General features: G+C 42.5%; 1 protein-coding gene across 2 annotated transcripts in view; it reads left to right on the top strand.

Moving 5' to 3' along the window:
* Positions 1–23,523, top strand: part of STK32B (serine/threonine kinase 32B) — a 363,206-nt gene that overhangs the window by 255,824 nt on the left and 83,859 nt on the right. For both annotated transcript variants that reach the window (XM_040335410.1, XM_040335411.1), the window contains exon 7: positions 900–989. In XM_040335410.1, coding sequence (XP_040191344.1) covers positions 900–989 — 90 coding nt within the window. The remainder of the gene's footprint in view (positions 1–899; positions 990–23,523) is intronic.

Raw genomic sequence — 23,523 nt, 5'->3', positions numbered from 1 at the left:
CTGGTGGTCCAGTGTGGATGCCCATCCCTGGTGGTCCTGGGCGCCATGCTGGTGGTCCTGTGCAGTGATCCAAGGGGGGGCTGCACTGATAAACTATCAGCACATACCCCCCCCTGTCAGGAGAGCAGCCGATCGGCTCTCCTCTACTCGCGTCTATCAGCGTCGATCACGGCTTTTCCTGTTTACATTGTGATCAGCCGTGATTGGACACGGCTGATCATGTGATAAAGAGCCTCTGCCAGAGGCTCTTTACCGAGATCAGTGTAGCGGTGTGTCAGGCTGACACACCGCATCACTGATTGCCGCGATGCACGCCCCCCGGGGCGCGTGGCGGCTGTTATGCTGCAGGACGTCAATAGACGTCCAGTCAGGATAACTAAATCACTTCACTATTGACCGGGTGGGAAGTGGTTAATGAAGGTACAACATTGAGCAACTCACATGGTTGTTGATTAAAAGAGGCACATTTAAGTATGACCGGAAAGACTACCCTGCAGTAGAGCGATCTGAAAGCAAAGCATAATTCGCTCGTGGAGCACAGCATGGAAGGGACGACATTAGTGGCGGTGAGGAGGACGGTCTGTGGACATTTTTACCCCATATTCTTGCATACTTAGATGTGCCTGATTTAATCATCAGCAACATGAGTTGCTAAATGCTGTACCATAATTAAATGTAACCATATTGCTACACTTAGAGGCGCCTCTCTTATCTTGTATACTCAGTTGTGACATGACACTACTTGTAAATCAAGACATCGCTTGTATATCAAGTCAAAATGTATAAAAAAAATTAGCTTGTCTTGGAAAACGCTCTCAAACCAAGTTACTCTCAAACCAAGGTTTTACTGTATTTTCACTTGCCTGGTTTCTAAAAATGTGTGTTCTCTATCATTACAGGTCATGTGCACATCACAGATTTTAATATTGCAACAATTGTAAAAGGATCAGAGAAAGCTTCATCCATGGCAGGGACAAAGCCTTACATGGGTAAGTGTTCCACTTACCTTCTGCCTGTCTGTATTTAATATTGAATTTCTTTTTCACAACATATTAATTGACTAAGATCACGTAAAGAAAATAAATCTTCTAAGGTCTTGTTTACAAGTGCAGCCAATCGGCGGTCATAACAGGTGGTTGACCTGCGTTTTACCAACCCCCAAATACCAAGCCGCAAGTCATCAGCATGGTAAAATTCCTTGTCAAAGAGGTTTATTGATTGCACAATAGAATGAAAGTAAATTTTTTACATGTACAAGGATATATAGACAAGCTTTTTGTTAAACAATAACAAATGTATATATAGGTAACATAGTATGTTCCAGTTAGTGCTAAATTTCCACACATACATATAATGAATAGGGATAAGCTTTGTGTTCGCGCCAAATTCGAGTGATGCGCCACGGCCCATAATTCAATGCGGCATTGCACGCTGATGATTGGCCAAGCATGCACTATGACCCGCATGCTTGGCCAATCACAGCGCGCAAAAAACGGAGAGCCATAATTGGCCAAAGCCAGGGTGGCTTTGGCCAATTATGGCTCAGGGGGTTTAGTACACGCCCCACACTATAAAAGGCCGCCTGCAGGGTGGCCTTGTGTAGTGTGCTGCGGCAGTTAACAGAGAGAGACAGAGAGAGTGTAATTTTTTGCAGGTAGATAGAGCAGGCAGGCAGGCAGGCTAGTCAGTTAATGTTACAGTGTGTAGAGGATATATATACATCCCAGGTGTTGTACATATATTTATACGCTGTATAGTTTAGCTAGATCAGTTCTTCCTAATTTACTGGCAGGCAGGTGATTGTGCTATTTAAAGACGTTATCACAGGCATACTATAGACACCCAGCAGGTACAATATGCAGGAGCAGTGATTTTAATGATGCTTAAATAAAAAAAAAAAAATATATGAAAAATTCCTTTAAATATTGTACCTGCGGGGTGTCTATAGTTTTCCTGTGAAAACGTCTTTGAGAACCCAGGTCTTACCCGAGGGAACATGTATCAATGGAAAAAAAGTTTTAAAAACGGTCGTTTTTTTCGGGAGTCCTGCTCCTGAAAAAGACAGTTTTTTAAACTTTTTTCCATTGATACATGTTCCCTGGGGCAAGACCCGGGTTCTCAAAGACGTTTTACGACAATAACTTGCATATTAGGCTTTAAAATGAGCACTTTTGAATTTGAACGTTCGAGTCCCATAGACGTCAATGGGGTTCTAAATGTTCGCGCGAACGTTCGGTCCGTTCGAAGGTTCTGGTGCGAACCGAACGGGGGGGGGGGGGGTGTTCGGCTCATCCCTAATAATTAACTGTTCTATGTTATTTTATCATGTTAGTATAAGTATTGTAACTATTAATACCTAATAAAAGTAATCATTTAAGAAATTGTACATGTGTAGGTCAAACATGTGTTAAAATAGTGCTGATATATATAAACAAATATTATAAATGAACTCATAATAGAAAAAAAGGAGAAGAAGAAAGGTAAGAGAAAGGGGATAAAGCTCTATGTACCAGAGCGCGGTTCAGCACAGTAATTACCTGTGTAGCACTACCCCCAAAGTAGCTGCTGGTTTAATTTTGGGCCTGTCGTTACCTTACTGTTCACCACACTCGATCTAGGGGTCTCTCCTGAAGAGTTGTTCAAAAAGAATGTCCGCGCCAACACTTCAGTTTCTTTTTTTTCAAGATTTTTATTGCGGATCCCGGGTACAGTCTTAGATCCAGAGGACAAATCAGTTCCACACTGGATTTAGGAACCATCGGATAGGCCCACTCTCACTGACCTAACAGCCGGTGTGAAGCTTGTTCAAAGTCTCTGCCACAGACTTGATGAGTGTCGTTGGGTCGTTACACAGCCCTCTGCCACAGGATCGTGTAACCACGCATACACTTAGCGAAAATTCCAAAGAAAGTACACAGCTCACAGTACCAGGATCTTTCAGCCAGGCCGGCAGCACAGTGAGGCAAGTTGATCCGGGTGCGTCCTTCATTGGAGTCCCTAATTGTTCAGCTTCTTCCTGCAGGCAAGACAGCACAGGACCACCCCTGGACCAGTAGGCCCCAGAAACTCCTGGGCCTACTCTCAGTTGCAGAGCCTCTGGCCAGCAGGCCCCGTGACCGGAAAAACACTGTCAGCGCATTCCTGAGGCTAGGAGGGCCATCAGGTCAGGATCGGAAGACCCTGCCAGAAGGGTGTCTGCACCTTAAGTACCCTCTCCCAGCATGCACAGCGGGTTGACCACGCCCACTGGGCTGCTTCTGGGAAGAAGGCACCCAATGCGCCCAGCCTATTGCATTCCCAACCTTGACTCCCCGTGGCAGAGACACCTGCAGATAAGGGGAACATGTGCAATACAGCTGGACTGGAACAGAAACCCACAATTTGGTATAGTCTTATGAGCTAAACTAAACTACAGCTCAGGTAACTACATTTGCAAAATAGCTCCTACTCAACAGGAGCAGGGCGCTACGCCTGTATGAATAAAAGTGTGGTTTCTCGGTTTTGGTAATAAACAGTTACCATGGTTGAAGAACAGAATCATAAAAATTTGGGTTTAGGTGAGTTTTTAACCATGGGTTCCATATTTTCTTGAACTTCCGGATATGGTTACCTTCAATGGCAAACATTTTGGCATGAGACATTGCAGAATTCATTCTGTTCTTTGTTTCAGCCAATGCCAGTGTTGGTGATTTCCACAGCATGGTAAAATTCATACAACATGTCACATTTGACAAATGCAACCCATTCAAGTGAATAGGAACACAGTGCAACTGCAAATAATGCACACGGTTGTGGCACGGTGGGTTTCGAAGGTTAAAACAGGCTTTCAGGAGGTGACATATGTTTTTTTTATGGATTGCTTTTCAGAGGGGTGGTAAACTCTACTGCACATGTAAATGTGGACTATAAGACTTGTTATACTGTAACTGTCAACAGGGATGGACTGGCCATTGGGACTACAGGGAGTTTCCCGGTGGGCTGATGGCTCAGTGGGCCGGCTTCAGTGACAGCGGCCTGGGAGTTTCTCACTTCTGCCTAATCTTGTCCCAAAAGGGGGGGCACCAAACTGATTGTTTGCCCCGGGAGAAATAATGTCTAGCTTCCCCACTGGTACTGCCTATAAGAGTACCAGTACCAGCCATTCTACTCTAATAAAGTAAAACGGCTAGTGGCTAGTGAAGGGGGAGAGGGGGCTTGGGTGGCCAGGGGGGGGGGGGTGCGGGAGTTGTCCGGCCGCTGTGGGAGAGACCTGTCAAAGTGGGCCAGTCTGGATGAAGTCCAGGGCCAAATTTTTGTCCCAGTCCAGCCCTGACTGTCAATACAGTAAATTCTCTAGGGGTTGAAATGCCTAAATTCCACCAGCAATTTGGGACATTCTGAAAATATAGATGTGTAAGTGGGCTGGCAAAAAGAAAGGGGGCACCACATTCTGTTCCTCCTGATAAAGCGGTGTTATCCCGACATCATCTTTCCCGATCTGGACACCCTACAACCTCCCCCCCCCCCCCCCCAAGCAACAATCCTTAATTCATATTGTTAGTTATAGTTGTATGCTGTCAATGTGGGGTATCCTTGGAGAAGTGATATTTTCTGGAGGTGCTTTCCTGCTTACAGCATGATTACCTTTGTTTCAACCTGTTGGATTTCATGTTTTCTATGTAATAAAATTGTGTTTTAACTTAGTAATGTTGTATCTGTTGCACCTTAAAAATCCAATGTGTTTAGATTTTTCTCTATTTATTCTATTTTGGAACAGCCTAAATGCTTTCTCCACAGTGTTGAGCTTTACACAATATGAGAATAATAAAAGTATCAGTAATTGTTATTACAGCAGGGCAATTTTTCATCATAAAAAAACTGGAACAGCCACAGAAAACTACTGGCTAATTTCTATCTAATGGTCTATTACTGTGTGATGCAACAGCATATGTCACTGCCAAACTACCTGAAAAAGCCTTTTTTTCCAAATCGAAATGAATCAGATTCAGATGCAGCTGCTGTATGGAAGCCAAGCTAAAAAAAAACATCAAAGCCAATATTGGCTGCAAGTGTATGCTATTACTGCAACTGTATGTGAAATCATATATTTATTTTTATAACACCACATACAGCCTTATGGCATCCCCTAAGCATGTTATTTAAAGAAATCATGTATTTTTTCAAGGTTGCCCTTGAAGCAACATCAAATACAGATGTATCCTGACTCTTTGTATCGCTAATTACTGTACCCACCTTATTGCCCCAACCAGACTTGCCAAAAATTATCCAGACACAAAGGTTAGAATAAAATGGCAGTTTTTTGGCCCCTTCTTAAACAATAACAATTATGTAAACAAAATATTACCAAGCAAAAACAGGTTGCCGATCCTTGGATTCACTAACTATAACACATTTTCCCTTGTATCTGCGTAACTACTTCCACGGTCCCTGCAGCATTGTACCGACTCGGGGACGAACCACATTCTGCAGATACCACCATTGTAACTATGGCCTCGTACACACGACCGAGTTTATCGGCAAAAAACAGCATTAACCTCCCTGGCGGTATGATTCTTTCAGAAAAAAAGGTGCTGAAAGCGTTACCATTATTTGCAAGGAAATTTGGCGATTTATACTGTAGGCCTGTAATTCTTAGGAATAACTCACTTAAATCTGACCAAACAAGAGTCTAGTAGGCATCCCGGGTATGATATTTTTAAAAAAAACTAAATTATAAATTATAATATAAATAATTATAAATAATTATAACAAATAATAATATAATTATAATAAAAATTATTCAATAATGTAATCAACTCAAAATCACTGAAATTTGCTCAGTTGCAGAATTGTCGCTGTCATTACTTTTATTTTTTTATGACGAATTTCCCCACGAATCGCTATCGCACAATTCTGCAAGTGATTATAATTTATTATCGCTGTTTTCTAGCTGCTCTAAAACCATTTTTGACATAAAGGGACACTTTTGGTTGCTATGGACAATATACAGTTTGCAGGCAGAAAGAAAGGTTTTTATTATATAAAAGTACATGTAGGACACTGGGCAGACCACTAGGGACAAGGGGGGGGTGTATTTTTTACATACAGTACTGTAATCTATAAGATTACAGTATACTGTATGTATTGTGTTTGTTTACGTTTTTGAATTTGGCGCCGTTCTCCGCTCCCATGCGTCGTAACGTCGCAGGGAACGGAGATCGGCGGCACAGGAGGACGCTGTGTGAATCGAGCGAGCACCCGCTCGCTCACACAGCGCGGTGGCATCGCTGGATCCAGGGACAAGGTAAGTAAACACTGTCTGTGGATCCAGCGAGGCGAGCCCGAGTCTGACTCGGGGTTACCGATCGCAGCACAGAAATCTAACCCCGAGTCAGACACGGGAACACCGCCAGGAGGGTTAACTTGCTGGGAGATATTTTTTGGCCGAGGAAACCGGTCGTGTGTACATTTTCGTCGAGGCAACTGTCGAGAAACTTGACGAGCCAAAAAGAAAGCATGTTCTCTATTTCCTTGACGGGAATGGAGAAAATTGGCTTGTCGAGTTTCTCGACGGCTTCACAAGGAACTCGACGAGCAAAACGATGTGTTTCGCCCGTCGAGTTTCTCGGTCGTGTGTACGAGGCCTAACAGTTAATTCACCATAGCTTGCATTCCACTGGGGACCCATACCTTAGATGGGTCCCAATCATCTAATCGCAGCAGGTTATTTTAAAATGCCTCCGAAGACCCAACTGAACATACCCTGTAAAAAAACAAAAAAACATCACAGACAAACAAGCAAAAAAGCGAACCAATCCAATGTAGGGCGGGTGGGAATGCTTCTCCTCCGCATGTCCTACCCTGGATGTCCGGTTCCCTCTCGTCTCCCTCACTCCTGGCTTTGAAGTCTCTCCCCCATGCTGGCTGCCCAATCCCCTGCAGCCCCAAGTTGCCTGACAACATATTTTAACTCTGACTTGCCCGGCTTCCCTGTGTTCCTCTTCATTCTAGCCCTACGCCCTTTTTTTTTTTGCTTCGGGCTATACTTGAAAAGACACCTCCCCTGCTGTATGGAACAGGCATACCCTACTTTTAAAGCGGTGGTTCACCCACAATAACAACATTCTAGCATTAAATTAAGCATAGTAGCGCGAGCTACAGTATGCCTTTATTTATTTTTTTTGCCCCGTACTCACTGTTTAATCCTATAGTGAAGATTCCGACTCCCCGCGGGGAATGGGCGTTCCTATCCAGAGGGAAGATGATTGACGGCCGGCTATGGCACGTCACGCTCCCCGAAGATAGCCGGAGTAGGTCTCGGCTCTTCACGGCGCTATACGGCGCCTGCGCACAGACTATGCGCAGGCGCCGTGAAGAGCCAAGTCCTATTTCGGCTATTCCCGGAGAAGCGTGACGCGCCAGAGCCGGCCGTCAATCATCTTCCCTCTGGATAGGAACGCCCATTCCCCGCGGGGAGTCAGAATCTTCACTATAGGATTACACAGTGAGTACGGGGCAAAAAATAAATAAAGGCATACTGTAGCTCGCGCTACTATGCTTAATGTAATGCTAGAAAAAAATTTTTTATAGGGTGAACCCCCTCTTTAACCACTTAAGCCCCGGACCAAAATGCTGCCTAAAGACCCAAGAGGTTTTTACAGTTCGGGACTGCGTCGCTTTAACAGACAATTGCGCGGTCGTGCGACGTGGCTCCTAAACAAAATTGGAGTCTTTTTTTCCCCACAAATAGAGCTTTCTTTTGGTGGTATTTGATCACCTCTGCGGTTTTTATTTTTTGCGCTATAAACAAAAATAGAGCGACAATTTTGAAAAAAATTCTATATTTTTTACTTTTTGCTATAATAAATATCCCCCAAAAACATATATAACATTTTTTTTCCTCAGTTTAGGCCGATACGTATTCTTCTACCTATTTTTGGTAAAAAAAATCGCAATAATCGTTTATCGGTTGGTTTGCGCAAAATTTATAGCGTTTACAAAATAGGGGATAGTTTTATTGCATTTTTATTTATTTATTTATTTTTACTACTAATGGCGGCGATCAGCGATTTTTTTCGTGACTGCGACATTATGGCGGACACTTCGGACAATTTTGACACATTTTTGGCACAATTGTCATTTTCACAGCAAAAAATGCATTTAAATTGCATTCTTTATTGTGAAAATGACAGTTGCAGTTTGGGAGTTAACCAGAGGGGGCGCTGTAGGAGTTAGGGTTTACTTTGTGTGTGTTTACTAGTGTAATGGGGTGTGGCTGTAGGAATGACGTCATCGATCGTGTCTTCCCTATAAAGGGAATGACGCGATCGATGCGCCGACACAGTGAAGCACGGGGAAGCCGTGTTTACACACGGCTCTCCCCGTTCTTCAGCTCCGGGGAGCGATCGCGACGGAGCGGCTATAAACGAATAGCCGCGCCGTCGTCCCGGATCGCTCCTGAAGCCACGGGGACCGCCGCATGTACGGGGGGGGGGTCCCGATCGGACCCCCGACCCACGTCAAGCAGGGCACGTATATATACGTTGATGTGCCTGCCTGTGCCATTCTGCTGACGTATATGTACATGAGGCGGTCCTTAAGTGGTTAAGTACACAATGGGGATTATTTACTAAAGCTGGAAAGCGGAAAATCAGGCTCACTTCTTCATAGAAACCAATGAGCTTCTAACCCCAGCTTGTTCAATTAAGCTTTGGGAATAAAACCTGGAAGTTCAATGGTTTTTATGCAGAAGTGAGCCTGATTTTGCGCTTTCCATCTTTAGTAAATAAACCCCATTGTGTACTTAAAAGTGGGGTATGCCTGTATTTACGGTACTTATTTATTTTTGCATTGGTACATGTCCCCCATGGCAGTAGCCAGCTTCCCAGTTTTGACAGTAGCTTGCCTATTAGCCCTAAAAATGGCCAGAATCAACTAACAACATCTTTATAAACTGCAATGGGATTCGCATCTAAGTTTGAGTTCACTGAATTTTGAGCAAGATTTACTGAGCCCTTGGTGAATTGAACCTGGACAGATTTGCCCATCACTATATCTCAAATCTAAACAAAAAAATAAAAATAAAATTGCAACGCTAAAATAGAAAGTGATAAAACCAAAATACAAATTATATATACGGTGATAAGTCCACGAAAACATCTAAAATATAAATGTTCATATCCGTGAAAAAATCCAACATAGATAAAATGTTCTTAAATATTCGTGTCTCAGTGATGGTAAACGATTGAACATCAAAAGTGTACCTTCCACCGTGATAAAAAGAAAGGCTGTGTCCTTACCAGATGACTAGACTCCACATTATTCTTTTTATCACGGTGGAAGGTGCACTTTTGGTGTTCAATCCTTTCTCATCACTGAGACACGAACGTTTAAGAACATTTTATCTATGTTGGATTTTTTCACGGATATGAACATTTATATTTTAGATGTTTTTATGGACTTATCACTGTATATATAGGGCTAGATTCAGAAAGATTTTGGCGGGCGTAGCGTATCTCAGATACACTACGCCGCCGTAAGTTAGAGCAGCAGGTCCTGTATTCACAAAGAAGTTGCGCTCTAACTTACGGCGGCGTAGTGTAACTGGGCCGGCGTAAGCCCGCCTAATTCAAAATAGGCTGGTTGGGGGCGTGTTCAATGCTAAATACTGTTGACCCCACGTATTTGACGTTTCTAACGAACGGCGCATGCGCCGTCTGTGGACGTATCCCAGTGCGCATGCTCCAAATTACGCCGCAAAGACTCATTGGTTTCGACGTGAACGTAATTTACGCCCAGCCCCATTCACGGACGACTTACGCAAACAATGTAAAACGTGAAAAATTCAACACGGTTCCGACGTCCATACTTAACATTGGCTGCGCCATCTTTTTGGTGGTTTATCTTTACGCCTGAAAACGCCTTAGCTAAACGGCGTATCTTTACTGCGACTGCCGGGCGTACGTTCGTGAATAGGCGTATCTAGCTGATTTACATATTCTAGGCGTAAATCAGCGTACACGCCCCTAGGGGGCAGCGTAAATATGCAGTTAAGATACGACGGCGTAGGATGCTTACGCCGGTCGTATCTTAGCAATATTTAAGCGTATGTCAGTTCGAGAATACGCTTAAATATACGACGACGGGGATTCGGACTTACGACGGCATATCTACTGATACGCCCATCGTAAGTCTACATGAATCTGGCCCATATTTTGTATTTTGGTTTCATCACAGCAATTTTTGAGTTTTTATTATTTATACACGAATGTTCTGTTGTGTTATTGCTAGCCGCTGTTTTGATCACTTAGTTTACATCTGCGCAATTACTATCCACATTTTTTACATAAATAATAAAAGCATGCCAGCTGCCTTTAGGGCCCTTTCACAGGGAGCAGATCAGTAATGATCCGCTTCGTGTGTCCGCTTTGCTCAGCGGGGATCCTCTGTAAAATCCCCGCTGAGCTGGCAGCTGACAGGGCGGTCCCCGCACACTGTGCAGGGACCGCCCTGTCTTTCCTCCGCTCTCCCCTATGTTCATCCGATCCAATCCGGCAGACGGAAGAAAAATAGGATTTCTTCCGTCTGCAAATGCGAATCTTTGCGGAGGCGGACAAATTACGGGTGTCAGCGGATGTTCATCCGCTGACACCCGTAATCACATAGGGACCCATGTATGTCCCGTTTTCATCCGCAAACGGACGGATGAAAATGCGGACATACGGTCCGCTAGTGTGAAAGGGCCCTTACTTTTGTTGTCAGACTGATTATTTTTAGCCACCTAGTGCAATGGGTTTACCAAAATCCATGTGGTTTGCATGATTGTGGGTAAAATGGGGGCAGGGCTTTTTAATATTGGTAGGTATGAATATGATGTATGTTAATACAATGAAATATTTCACAATGGAATGATTGTGTAAGTAATCATTGCATGGCCTTAGTGAAACAATGCCATATTTTATGTAGCGTTGACATATTGAAAGGGCAGAGTATACCATTCTGCTGTTTCTCGACCTTTAAATGTAGTCACTTAATAAGGGGGAGGTAAGGATAAAAAAGTCAGGCGACTGAATTTCTCAGTGTTATGTATGTTAATACATTTTTTGAAACACACACACATACCTAAGTAGACAAGTGCATGCTAAAATTTCCACTTAGGACCACTAAAAATATGAGACATCGATACCATCTATGCTGCAAACTGTATTAACCTGAATTTAGTTTTATTTTATATAAATGATCATTCTACTCTAATCACTCGGCCTGCTTGGATGTACAAAGCTTTCAAGCAATTTTCTTTTCTGTATTCTGTTTATTTTCACCATTTAAAATGGTACATTACGTGTTGGCCTTTTCAAAATTGATTAAAGAGAGGCTGAAATTATTTATTATCCGCCATCATGTATTCTTGGTGCACATGAAGATCCATTGTCTGTACCACTTGCACATTTAGCTATCGACTTTGCCACAAGATTTTAAGGGCTTGTGCAATTCCATCAATAAAGTAAAATGCCATTACATAACATGATAACTTCATAAGTATGAACGACATCGATTTTTTTAATAGGGTTCAAAATGTTCTAAAAGAGAAGAGATATATCCAGGTACTGAATGCAGAAGAGTTGCAGCAATGTGCAGCATAGTAGTTCATAGGCACTGCTAGGATGCTAAATGATCTGGGACACCGTTTGGCACTTTTTATAAAGAATGGCGTGTGTTACTAAATATGGATGTGGTTGAAGTGGATGTAATGTGTAATGTAATATGTAAGCCGACAGCTACTGACCTCTAATACAGAGGGTTAAAGTTACTACCACTGACCATCAATAATGATGGAATTATTGTAGCCACTTACTGCCACTAATAAAAATGGTGAGGGTTACCCTTAATGCGATTAGCACAAAGCTGGGCTTATTTCACTCCCACACCACAAATGATATACTGTAAAGTGCCATCCACATACATTATGGGCCGTGCCTCCAAGTGATGCTGAGCAGTGCTTGCCACCTCCTTCTTGATACCTCCTAACTATTTTCAAATCTTGGCAACTTTGCAGGAGATAGCGTATCTGAGCTCTGGCATGTCAGATGAATTGATATGCTAAGTTCAGTACCTCTGAATAAAGTTGAAACCATACTTAAAGCTGCTGCTCCATCAGCTAGTTCTACTCCCACCTCCAGCACGTATGATATTTAATTTCATGTTTATTACTAAGTATAATTTTGATTCATGGGGGTGTTAAAAAATTATTCACCCTGGGTGCTGGATATGCCGCTGACCCTAGGTCTGATGGCAGGTGCCCATACCGCTCAACTTTTTGAGATGGGAATCGAGGGACACCTATTAGCAAAAGTATGTAGGCATAGGACACACCCTCTGACATGCCCCTTAACCACTTGGTATCCTGCCTATAGGCAAAAGATGGCCACAAGGTGGCTCTCAATTGTCTATAGACGTCCTCGGCTCCTCCGGCCACTGGGGGGCAGTGCCGATGTGCGTGCCTGGCGTCCGCGATGTCCTCCAGGCACCTGCGATCGGCCGTTACACATATATATTTATTTTTTTCTGTTATAAAATGTTGTAAATAAGTAATTTTTCTCGCTCACTGGGGTGTGCTGATGAGGCTGCACTGATGGGCACTGCTTAGGTGGCACTGATGGGCACTGATGAGGAGCACTGATAGGCTGCACTGATGGGAACTGCTTAGGTGGAACTGATGAGGAGGCACTAGTATAGCACTGATGGGCTAAACTGATATATGGCACTGTTAGGCAGCACTGATGAGGAGACACTGACAGGTAGCTGATTGGCAGCACTGGTGGGCACTGATGGGGCTGCACTGATCATCAGGGCACTGATTATCAATGCCCTGATTGTCAGTGCAGAGGTCCTCGCTGAGGAATGCTGCTTACCCGCACTCCTCTCCTCACGCACTGTCAGCATAAGAAGAGGAAGTGATTTCCTGTTTACGCTGTGATCAGATGTGATTGGGCACAGCTGATCACATGGTAAAGAGCCTACATCATAGGCTCTTTACCGTGATTGGTGATGTGCTGTGTCCGAGGGACACCATGCACCACCAATCGCTGCGCGTCCCCACGGGTGCACACGCACTGCAAGAATGGGAGGACGTCATAGGACGTCCACTCGGAATGAGAGTGCTCCCGCCCATCTGTCATTTCACTATGTGGCGGGAGAGAAGCAGTTAGACAAAGGGCCAGTTTACATTCCTTCAGATTTCAGGCCGGACTATGGCAAGTGGCAGTACAAAAATGTCCTGGTGTCAGTGGGAGTAAACAATTCCTCAATCTTTGGTATTGGGGGGAGGAATAATGCCCCATCATTGGTGTCAGTGGGAGGACTAGTGCCCCACCATTGGTGTCAGTGGGAGGAGAAGTTTCTCGTCATTGGTGCCAGTGGGAGAAAAAGTTCTCCAAACAAGCAAAGGGCTGCGTCTGGTCCTTTGGGTCGTAATTTGGGGACCACTAATCTTGAGAAAAGAAGGGAAAGGGGGACATGATTGAAAGCTGTGATTGCATTAAACCTGGCTATACTCTGCTTGAATTCGGTCCATTCCTGCGGAACAAGAATGTTTGCTCATCTCTATTACTTACATGTTTGAATCTGACAAATCTATTTCAGCCCTTTACTGAAATAGACAGATAAATAAATGATATTTCACTGACATGTCATAGATCATTTGATTCCTGAAGCTTTGATAACCATTGATCTCATCGATGCTGCAGGATTATGACATCAAGCTCACAAAGTTCAAACACATTTCATTTAACTGAAGGAGAAAGATAACAAAAATCTGCATTATGACATGTACATACCCAAGCTATCGTCATGTGCTTTGCATACAGGCTGGATCTCAAAGTGAATTACTTTGGAAGAAGATGCCTCAAATAAATGCTTTCAGAAAATGTCATGGAGAGAAGTGCGGGAAAATGAGAAAAACGTACAACATTGCATCACGGCGATCTAAAAATAGAACTAAATAAAAAAAAAACATACATACTACAGCTCAGCCGTATCTAAATAAAACGTGAATGACTACAATTTTCTAGCGGCAGATAAGGATTCTGCCATAAAAAATAGGTAGACGTTCAACCTCTAAATCCGATAAGCAGAATCCGATACCAAAAGCTAAGCTTTTTAAGTTAGAAGGTTTAGCTATTGTATGTGCATTTTTTATGTGTGTATGTAATGGTACTTATATAAAAATACTATTTAAAGCGGAGGTTCACCCAAATATCCACTTTTTGACATTAGCTGTAGCATACTGCTAACATCTGCAGTATGCTGTTTTTTTTTTTTTATATACTTATCGTTATATGAGCCCTTGTTATCCGGCTCCGAACGGGGAATCCTGCGGGAAATGGGCGTTTCTAATCGAAGAGGAGTTGATTGACGGCTGCTAAGGCGCGTCACGCTTTCCGAAAAAACCTGAAGTCACACTCGGGCGTTTACGGCGCCTGCGCCTGCCGTGTAGAGCTGACTGCGCAGGCGCCGTAAACACCCGAGTGTGACTTTGGGTATTTCCGGAAGGCGTGATGCGCTTTAGCAGCCGTCAATCAACTCCTCTTCGCTTAGGAACGCTTATACCCGGAAGTAATCCCCCGCTCGGAGCCTGACAACAAGGGCACGTATAACGATAAGTACAAAAAAAAACAGCATACTGCAGATGTTAGCAGTATACTGGAGGGATGTAGCTAATGTAAGAAAGTTTATTTTTGGGTGAACCCCCGCTTTAAGAGACATCTTGAGGCCTGTCTTGGTGGATGTGCCTGTAAGGAGACTGTCTACTCTTAAAGGTACAGTAAGTAGGTGATTCAGTACAGAGCGGTGTGGTAGAGAGGTTCCATTACTGTTTTTTCCTATGGCAAGGTCTATCCCCATTAAATATATAGGGGCAGATCCACATAGATCTGCACCCGCGCAGCGTATCAGAGATACGCTACGCCGCCGTACCTTACCTGGCATTCTTTCAAATCCTCAAAGATTTTGCGTCGTAAGTTACGGCGGCGTATTTCTGGCGGCGGAATTCAAATCGGCGATTAGGGGGCGTGTTTCATTTAAATGAAGTACCGAATGAACTGCGCATGCTCCGTTTCTAAATTTCCCGCCGTGCAATGCACGAAATGATGTCGCAACGACGTCATTTTTTTAACTTAGACGTGAATTCCGTCCATCCCTATTCACAGACGACTTACGCAAAAAAAAAAATTCAAATTTCGACGCGGGAACGATGGCCATACTTAACATGGCAAGTCTATCTATACGCTGCAAAATACCAGCTTTAACTATACGCCGGAAAAAGCTGACTAGAGACGACGTAAGAGAATGCGACGGCCGCGCGTACCTTCGTGAATCGTCGGAAAAAGCTAATTTGCATACCCGACGCGGAAAACGACGCAAACTCTACCCAGCGGACGCCGAAGTATTGCATCCACGATCCGAAGGCGTACAAAGCCGTACACCTGTCGGATCAAACCCAGATGCCGTCGTATCTTGGTTTGAGGATTCAAACTAAAGATACGACGTGGGAAATTTGAAAGTACGCCGGCGTATCAATAGATACGCCGGCGTACTCTCACTGTGGATCTGCCCCATAGTCCTCTCTTCTGGAAAGGGGCTCAATTACCATAAGTGGAGCCAGCAGAGCACCAAGGAAGTGATAAGTGCTTCCCTGGGTATGTTGAGAAATCTAACATTGCCAGTGAAGTAAGGAATAAATACTACTAAGATAAAAGCAAGTTTAGTGCTTAAATCTCAAAAGGTACCGCTGATGTTTCGGTCTTCTGATTCCAGGTGTCAACTACCTTTCTGGGAATGTCACACCCATAGGTGTGCGCAGCCTATTGCATTAGGGTGTGCACTCTAAAGCTCAAACACACATGCATGTGTGTGACTGTCTACATATATATGACCCCGGCACATTGATCTCCCTGCCGGAACAGTGAAAGAGAAGAGCGTAAATACTTCTCTAATTGGCAGAGCCGGTAAGAAGGAGATCTTTCCCATGTTCCTACTGCTACACAGAACGATAATACTAATGTGCATGAGCTGATTAGGGTGTGCCTGGACCAGTAGTGTATTTAGATTTTGTGCTGCCCTAGGCCTGACTAAACTCGTGCACCCCCTAATTTAAATATGCCCCATCCCTTCCTGTTGAGGTCACAACCCTTTCCATTTAAGACCCGCCCTAACATTTTCGAGTAGGGACACTAGTTCTGAAGGCCTGGGGGGGGGGCACTGCATTCCCTTAATTTGCATAGATTTCCTCTCACTTCCTGTTTGGCTATGGGGCAGAAAGTGAAGGGAAATCTCTGCATTGGGACAGGAATGGTAAAAAATAAACTTACAGGGGCTATAGCCCCCCCCCCCCCCCCTTACTCTATCCAAAATGAAAAAAAAAGTGTTACCTATAGTTATACTTTAAACACAAATTTCTGATAATTTTATGGAGAGGACTAAGAAGATATAACCATGCCAATGGTGCAGCAGAAAACATATAGCACACTGAGGAAGGTTTGTGGTCCAGGATAATAGGGCAGTCAAAATTAGAAGCAGCTTGCATTACACTAAAAGAGTAGCGCAAGCCGGATGGGACTCTTTCTGTGCTGCCCCCTGCAAATTACTGCCCTAGGCCTGGGCCTTGTTGGCCTAGGCCAGGATACAGCGTTGGCCTGGACACACCTGGCACACCCTGTGCGCACGCCTATGGTCACACCCTCTGACACACCATGGCTAAAAAGGTGGCTTTACTTGAGAAAATATTCCCAAATTATATACAAACTAAATTATATTAGTGCCCCCCTCCCCTTTCCCTCCCCCCCCCAGTCCTCTACACATGCTACAACTGAAAATTGTAAGAGATGCCATAGAGTTAATGACATGAAATACTTATAATGCACATCTGGATCCTCGATATGTGTGTAATTGATAAATATTGGTTGGGTGGGAACTCCTGGACGGGTACTGATCTACTGATGAATAGACCTGTATTCTACTGTACCACTGTAAGTTGATTGTACTGTAATGCTAAATTGCCTAATAAACTTTTCTGTTAAAAAAAAATGATATTAGTGTGTAGCAGTTTTACACCAATGTAGCAAGGGGTGTCAGTGGATTTCCACTAACAGTAATGAAACTTGACTTCCACCGGTACCAGTGCAAGAGGGGGCTTTCAACCTGAGACTCCTGAACTACCAATCTACAAGTGGCATTTTTCCCAACACCTTACCACCAACCACTTTAAAGCAGTAATAAACCCAAAAGAAAACATGTTATTGCATTGAAGCTAACCAATGCTTAGATGTGATAGTTTCTTTTTAAAGCTTTTTTTCTTTTATTTTCACCTGCTGATCCTGCCACTAAGTTTTGTTTTTTCAAAAGAACAAGCTCTCCTGCAAATGTGAGAGTTACAGGTTTGAGATAAACCATTTTCCACTGACAAGGGTGTTTACAATGGTCATCCTTTATTTTATTATGTAAAATCTCTAACTCTAACACAGCAGGTGTTTTACTGGCCAGATCACCAGGTAAAAACAGAGGGGGAAAAAGAAAACGAATGCAAATGAATTCAACAATCTAATAATTTTTTTTTTACAGCTTTAAGTTGGTAATTAGTGAGAAGAAGAATATCTTCTTGTATTGATGATCAGTGGACTGAAGCATGCTCCCTCACATCGGTGATTAGTGGGATTAGAAGATTGCCCCCTATGTTGGTGGGAAAGAAAATGCCACCTTGAACTTTTTTACTTCAAATGAATATAGAATAGGTGGACGTTCTTCTACCCACTGATCACCAATGTAAGAGGGGAATCTTCTACCCATTGACCAATAATGTAAGGGGCATTCTTCTACCCACTGACCACCAATGTAAGGAAGCATTCTTCTACCCATTGGCCAATAAGGTAAGGGGCATTCTACTACACAATAATTACCTAATACAACTTATGGAGGTCGGTGATAAATTGGATAAAAAAATGGATTGGTAGTTAGGGAGTCTCAGGATGAAAGCCTTTTTTTGCTCTGGTACGAGTGGAAGTCATGTTTCATTACCATTATTCTTTTCTTTATCAAGCTATTCTTTCACTGTATAATACACTGGGGTAAAGAGGAATTATTAAAACTAAATTTGGTATTATTATTATTATTATTATATAATTTAGCTCGGTGTCATCACTGTAGTAATTACGATGTTCTATGGCATTTTTATTTCTGTTTGGCGGGGGGCCTCCGAACATTTTTGCTATGGGGACCAATGACTTTTAGTTATGTCACAGTTAGTACTATTAAAAATAATCTTCTTAGAAAAAAAAAACGATCTTTTCCAGATGTTCATTTAAAGGGGTAATATCAAACACAGAACAGCATCCTCAAAGATAAAATTGTGTAGAAGAGCCCTTAACGAGGTTACGTTAGTTCTTCCTATAGTGAGCCTTGCCATATTGCTGGCATAATGTTTAAGGCACCATGTCATCACAGAGTCACTTTTAAAACAAGGCTAGCCCTGTAAAAGAAGTCTATCTAGACTTTTCTTTCTTGAAGGCCTATGTCTTTAAACCCCTCTGTAAACTCTGTAAACAACACTGTAAACAACTATAAAGTCCACAACAAATTTGGTGAATTACAGTATTTACATATAAATAAAGCTCAAGCAGCATATTTCATATACACCAAGAGAAGACCTCTGTAAAATGTCACTATTATATGTGCAATAAAAGTGCAAAAACATTTTATGTGAATTTTTTTTTTTATTTTAAACCATCAATAAAGTGCTTTTCAAATAAATAGTGTCACGGTCTGGAGTCAGGCTGAGAGGCCAGAAGCTATAGCAGCAGAGCAGATTTTCACACAGGTCATCCTGGCTGATGACACGGGTTCATCTGAGGTGCAGAATCTAAGCACTAACTGGTATTAACCAGAGCTCCTGATGGTGGAGATGGGCTTTGCTGAGTGTTAGTGCCAGGTCGCGGTCCTCAGGATAGCCCCACCATGAGATGAGCAACCCGGAGTCCGGAAGCAGATATAACAGGTAGGGATCAAGCAGAAGCGTAATCAGGGAAAGAGACAAAAGTCGGTAACAAATAGTTGAAGGTTGGGATTCAGCAAAAGCGTAGTCGGGGGACGAGCCAAATGTTGTTAGCGAATGGTAGCAAGGATATGGTCGGCAGCAAGAGAGAAAGGAGCAAGATATTGGCTGGTGAAGGCACAATATTCTGGCAACCAGGAAGTGCCGGGACATGGCTTAAATCAGGAAGTTCATGGGAGGAGCAAAGTGTTCAAGGTTCAAGGCAAACAAGATTCAAGACAAGACCATTTAAGGAACTATGCAGGGAACTGTCCACGGAGCTGCCCAGTCACCAGACACACCAGAGGTCTCAGGTTCAAGCCCAGGTCCTAACAAATAGAGTGTGTGCTCCAATTCTTTTAATTCTTTTTAAAAAAAAGTCCTCTTGCAATAGTCCTCTAAGATATAGCTAGAATTCATGAAAAACCTAGGATCATATGGGGAATAAACATATATATATATATATATATATATATATATATATATATATATATGTATATAAAATATGAGTGACCATAAATTATACAAGAAATGGGATACAAAATATCCCACTGCAATGGATAAGATTGAAGAAATTCTCAAATAAACGCTGGGATAGAAATAAACCCCAAGGTTCATCAATGGACATCCAAATTAGGAAAAACGTCAACACACTATGGTAACAAATAACTTCAAATAGTCTGTGTAGACATAAGTGGTATGCTGCTGGAAATATTACATGGGAGTGCCTTCACCTTTGGGCAGGGGAGAGAAATTAATACTCTTACCCTCCAATATGGACCCAGCTCACCATACGGTGGTGGATCACTTGCGCTTATGTCCACAGCGTGGACTCGAGGGAACTGGATCTACGAATCACTTCCTCTCTCGACTGGCAGCGATTCCGACCGGATCAGCGACTCATTGCAATATGTATATATGTAAATAATTCACCAAATGTGTTATGCACTGCCAATGTTCCAATTTATTTATCACTGGATGTGCACTGTTTTATGTATGTTCTTGATAGCTGCTGTAATTGATGTCCTTTGAGTATATAATATTTACTGTAGCAAAGGTGTCTAAGCAATTATAAAACTTCTAAGTATGTAGAATAGCTTCTGCTCCCATTGTGGTCCCTCCTGTTGGCTTGTACAGCAGTACAGAATGTGTAGGCCAGAAAGAGGAACCACTGCGTGTAGTGGGGTAAACTGTTTTTTTACTTACACAGAAGAAATGAAAACCTGCATCGACCAGGGAGCAGTGAAGTGGCAGCGCTTCGAAACGCGCCACTGGAAACATAAGTATAGATGGGCTTATTTTACAGGGCTTGCTTTTTTTTATTTATTTTTTTATTTGACCCTGTATATAACAGGTTTAGTTTAATCACAATCAACAAAAGGGAAGAATTCTTGTACTTAATTTTGAAAATGCTTTAGTGTAGACATGTTCCTAAAAATAACAGAATTTTGCACATGATTGGATGCTTGATGTGACCACAGCTTTGCCTTATTAACTAAGCTTAGTAAACATGTATTTTACAAAGTGAACATTCTGTGGTTTTAGTAAATCAATCCAACATTGTAAAGAATTCACTGTAAAATTCAATTTGTAAGAACTTCAGGGAAAATAAGAGTCCCCACATACTGGGCATGAATGGTGGGCAGAGCTGGGGAGAAGGGTTATTTATTTAACCTACCCACCATAACTGAAATTACAGTGTTTTAATGGACTAACCCCTTCAAATCATTCTTATTTTATTATTATAAAATAGCTCCTGTGCATTTCTTTGTTGTTTGGAAAATTGAAGTGAGATTTTTCCATGTTAGCTGTGTTCTAGTGTTTGTTGTTTAGAAAGGTCAAGGTCTGTTATTTGTGCTTTGGGATTTCTTTTCTAGGATGGCGGTATTGATTGAAATCATAAAACCACAATCGCAGTCTTAAAATTCAGATAACACACTGAGAAGGGAGAGGATGAATCATTTGATTTGCAAGTTAAGGATGCTGTTTGTTTCTTGGGAGAAGAATGTCCTTGGTTGTTTCTGATGTTTTTAAAGATGTGAAAGTAGAAGGAAGAAGAAAAGAATAATCTAAACGTGTTTAATGATGTTGAATTGACCTTTACTGCCGCTGTTCTGTGTCAGTGTTCAACATATGCTCATCAGATTTAACACAAAATGATTAATGACTCTGACAGTCGCTCTGCCCCGCTATGAAGGTTAAGTGGTATGTACTGTACTCTGTGTAAAAGAAGAAACATTGTAAAGAATGTATGTGTGGATGAGACGTGGACTATACAATGAATGCATGCTACTTTTTACAGTGACAATAAAAAATATACTTATTCTCCAAAAAATAATCTATACACATCCACTACTTAATGGTCCTGTAATCTATTTTTCATGAAATATTTTCTTACTGTGTTTTTTTGCCTCCTTCTTACATCCTCAGTGAGCTCCTGAACCCCTCCACCCCCCACCCACCCTTATGTTTGTTTGGAACACATTAGTTGTGGTCATGTGCATTGCTTTATGCACACTACAAATCCCATAGTCCATAGTACCTAGTCTATCTTGGGAGCAAGAAATAGAGGGTGGCAACATTCCTACATATAGTGGAACCATGGAGAACAAATGTAGCCACCCTCTAAGAGGAAGTCAGGATCACTGCAGCAAAATATGGAATTTGGAGATTTTGTGGAGGCTGAAAGCAATAACAAGGTAGGGTTTGGCATTAAGAATACACTTAGATTCAAATTTTTCTTTTTAAACCAGAGTTTAGGACCATTTTAAAGAGAAACTCAAGGCAACAAGGAAAATCAGTAAGTGAACCCCAAGGGCTACTCAAGGAACACCAGTGATATTCAAAATCAGATTTATATTATGATTTTCATATGATCCCGTACAGCCAAATTGACCTAGTTGTCTGGCTCTTGTTATTTTTGTTTTTATTTCAGGACACCAGGCTAGTGTGCCAGAGTCTCTATAGAGTTGTGTATCATACATTCTTTTTAAGCCCCCCACCCCTTTTGCCTGTTGTGAATACTGTTTGCCTGGAGTTCAACCTTATCCACTGGTACATGGTTATACTGTAACGAAACATCCCACACTCCGCTTGAGTGCTTTCGTCATATACCGCTTCCTCCCAGTCTGAATATAGATTCCAGATATTCCAACCGCTGACAACTACAAACAAGACAATACTCGTTTGTTTGCTGAACATGGACTCTTTATTAGAACAAGAATACAAGTCTTATATACAGTTAAAGAGGAGGTTCCCCCTCCTGCTCATATTACTCTAACAATACACCTGCAACCAGAAACATAAATTAACATGAGCTAATTAACTAATCCCTTAAAGCAGCCAATGTGACTTCCTAACTACAATACACATTATCATACATATCAACATAGAACTCCTTTATACAATTGCAAGGTTAATTAGCACAAGCAACAATGAGTGAAAGACCCTTCAAAGCCATACTAGATGTATTTACATTATAGCAGACAACAGACAGACAGGTGGCTGGAGTTGATGACATCAGCATCTTCTAACAGTATGAATCAGTAACTATTTCTAATATTGCATGTACAAGGTTCCCAGAGTCTGTGTGTCTTGGGAAACATGGACCTGAATCCAAAGTAACACCACCTCAAGGGTCCCCAGGCATAAAGCTCACAAAGAGCACCGTTCCCCCAAATGCCAGGGCCCATAATCGGTAGGCAGGAGGCTAGCATTCAGTCCCCTCCAAAAGCCTCTGACCTGGGTGAGTCTGTCACATATACCATGTGCCATATCTCTCTTAATTTAATTAGGTTTTGCCATACATTATATCAGAAACCAAATCCCAAAGTACTAGCTTTATCACATTGCCATTAGCTGTACAATTTACCTGCATTCCCTAGCATTCTGTAATACAGCCTATATTATGCATATACTATATACACAAAACACCTGAAGCTAAAAGGAAATACTTTGACTCAAAAGAAAATTCGCATTCCTAATTTGGATAAAATCTTATTTTTTATTCAATAAGTTATATCAATCAAAATCCTGAAACCCCAGAAACACATTGGCCCGGATTCACATACATCGGAGCATATTTATGCCGCCGTAGCGTATCTCATATACGATACGCCGACGTAGCGCAGAGAGGCAAGCACTGGATTCACAAAGCCAGTGCTGCCAAATATGCGCTGGGTTTCCTAGGCGTAAGTCGTCGTAAGTGGAAGTGGGCGTTAGTCATGCAAATGAGGCGTGACCCCATGCAAATGATGGGCCGAGCGCCATAAAGATACGAATAACGAACGGTGCATGCGCCGTCCCGTGGACGCATCCCACTGCGCGTGCTCAGAATCACGTCGGAACTACTCCCTAAGATACAACGGATCACTGCCTACGACGTGAACGTAACCTACGCCTAGTCATATTCACGTACAGCGTAAACGACATAAGATACGATGGCTTGTGTTCCCTGGTCCATA

This window comes from Rana temporaria, chromosome 1 (assembly GCF_905171775.1).
Source record: "Rana temporaria chromosome 1, aRanTem1.1, whole genome shotgun sequence".
In the NCBI taxonomy this organism is placed as follows: domain Eukaryota; kingdom Metazoa; phylum Chordata; class Amphibia; order Anura; family Ranidae; genus Rana; species Rana temporaria.
The sequence above is the reverse complement of the archived record's forward strand: the minus strand, read 5'-3'. Positions and strand labels throughout refer to the sequence as shown.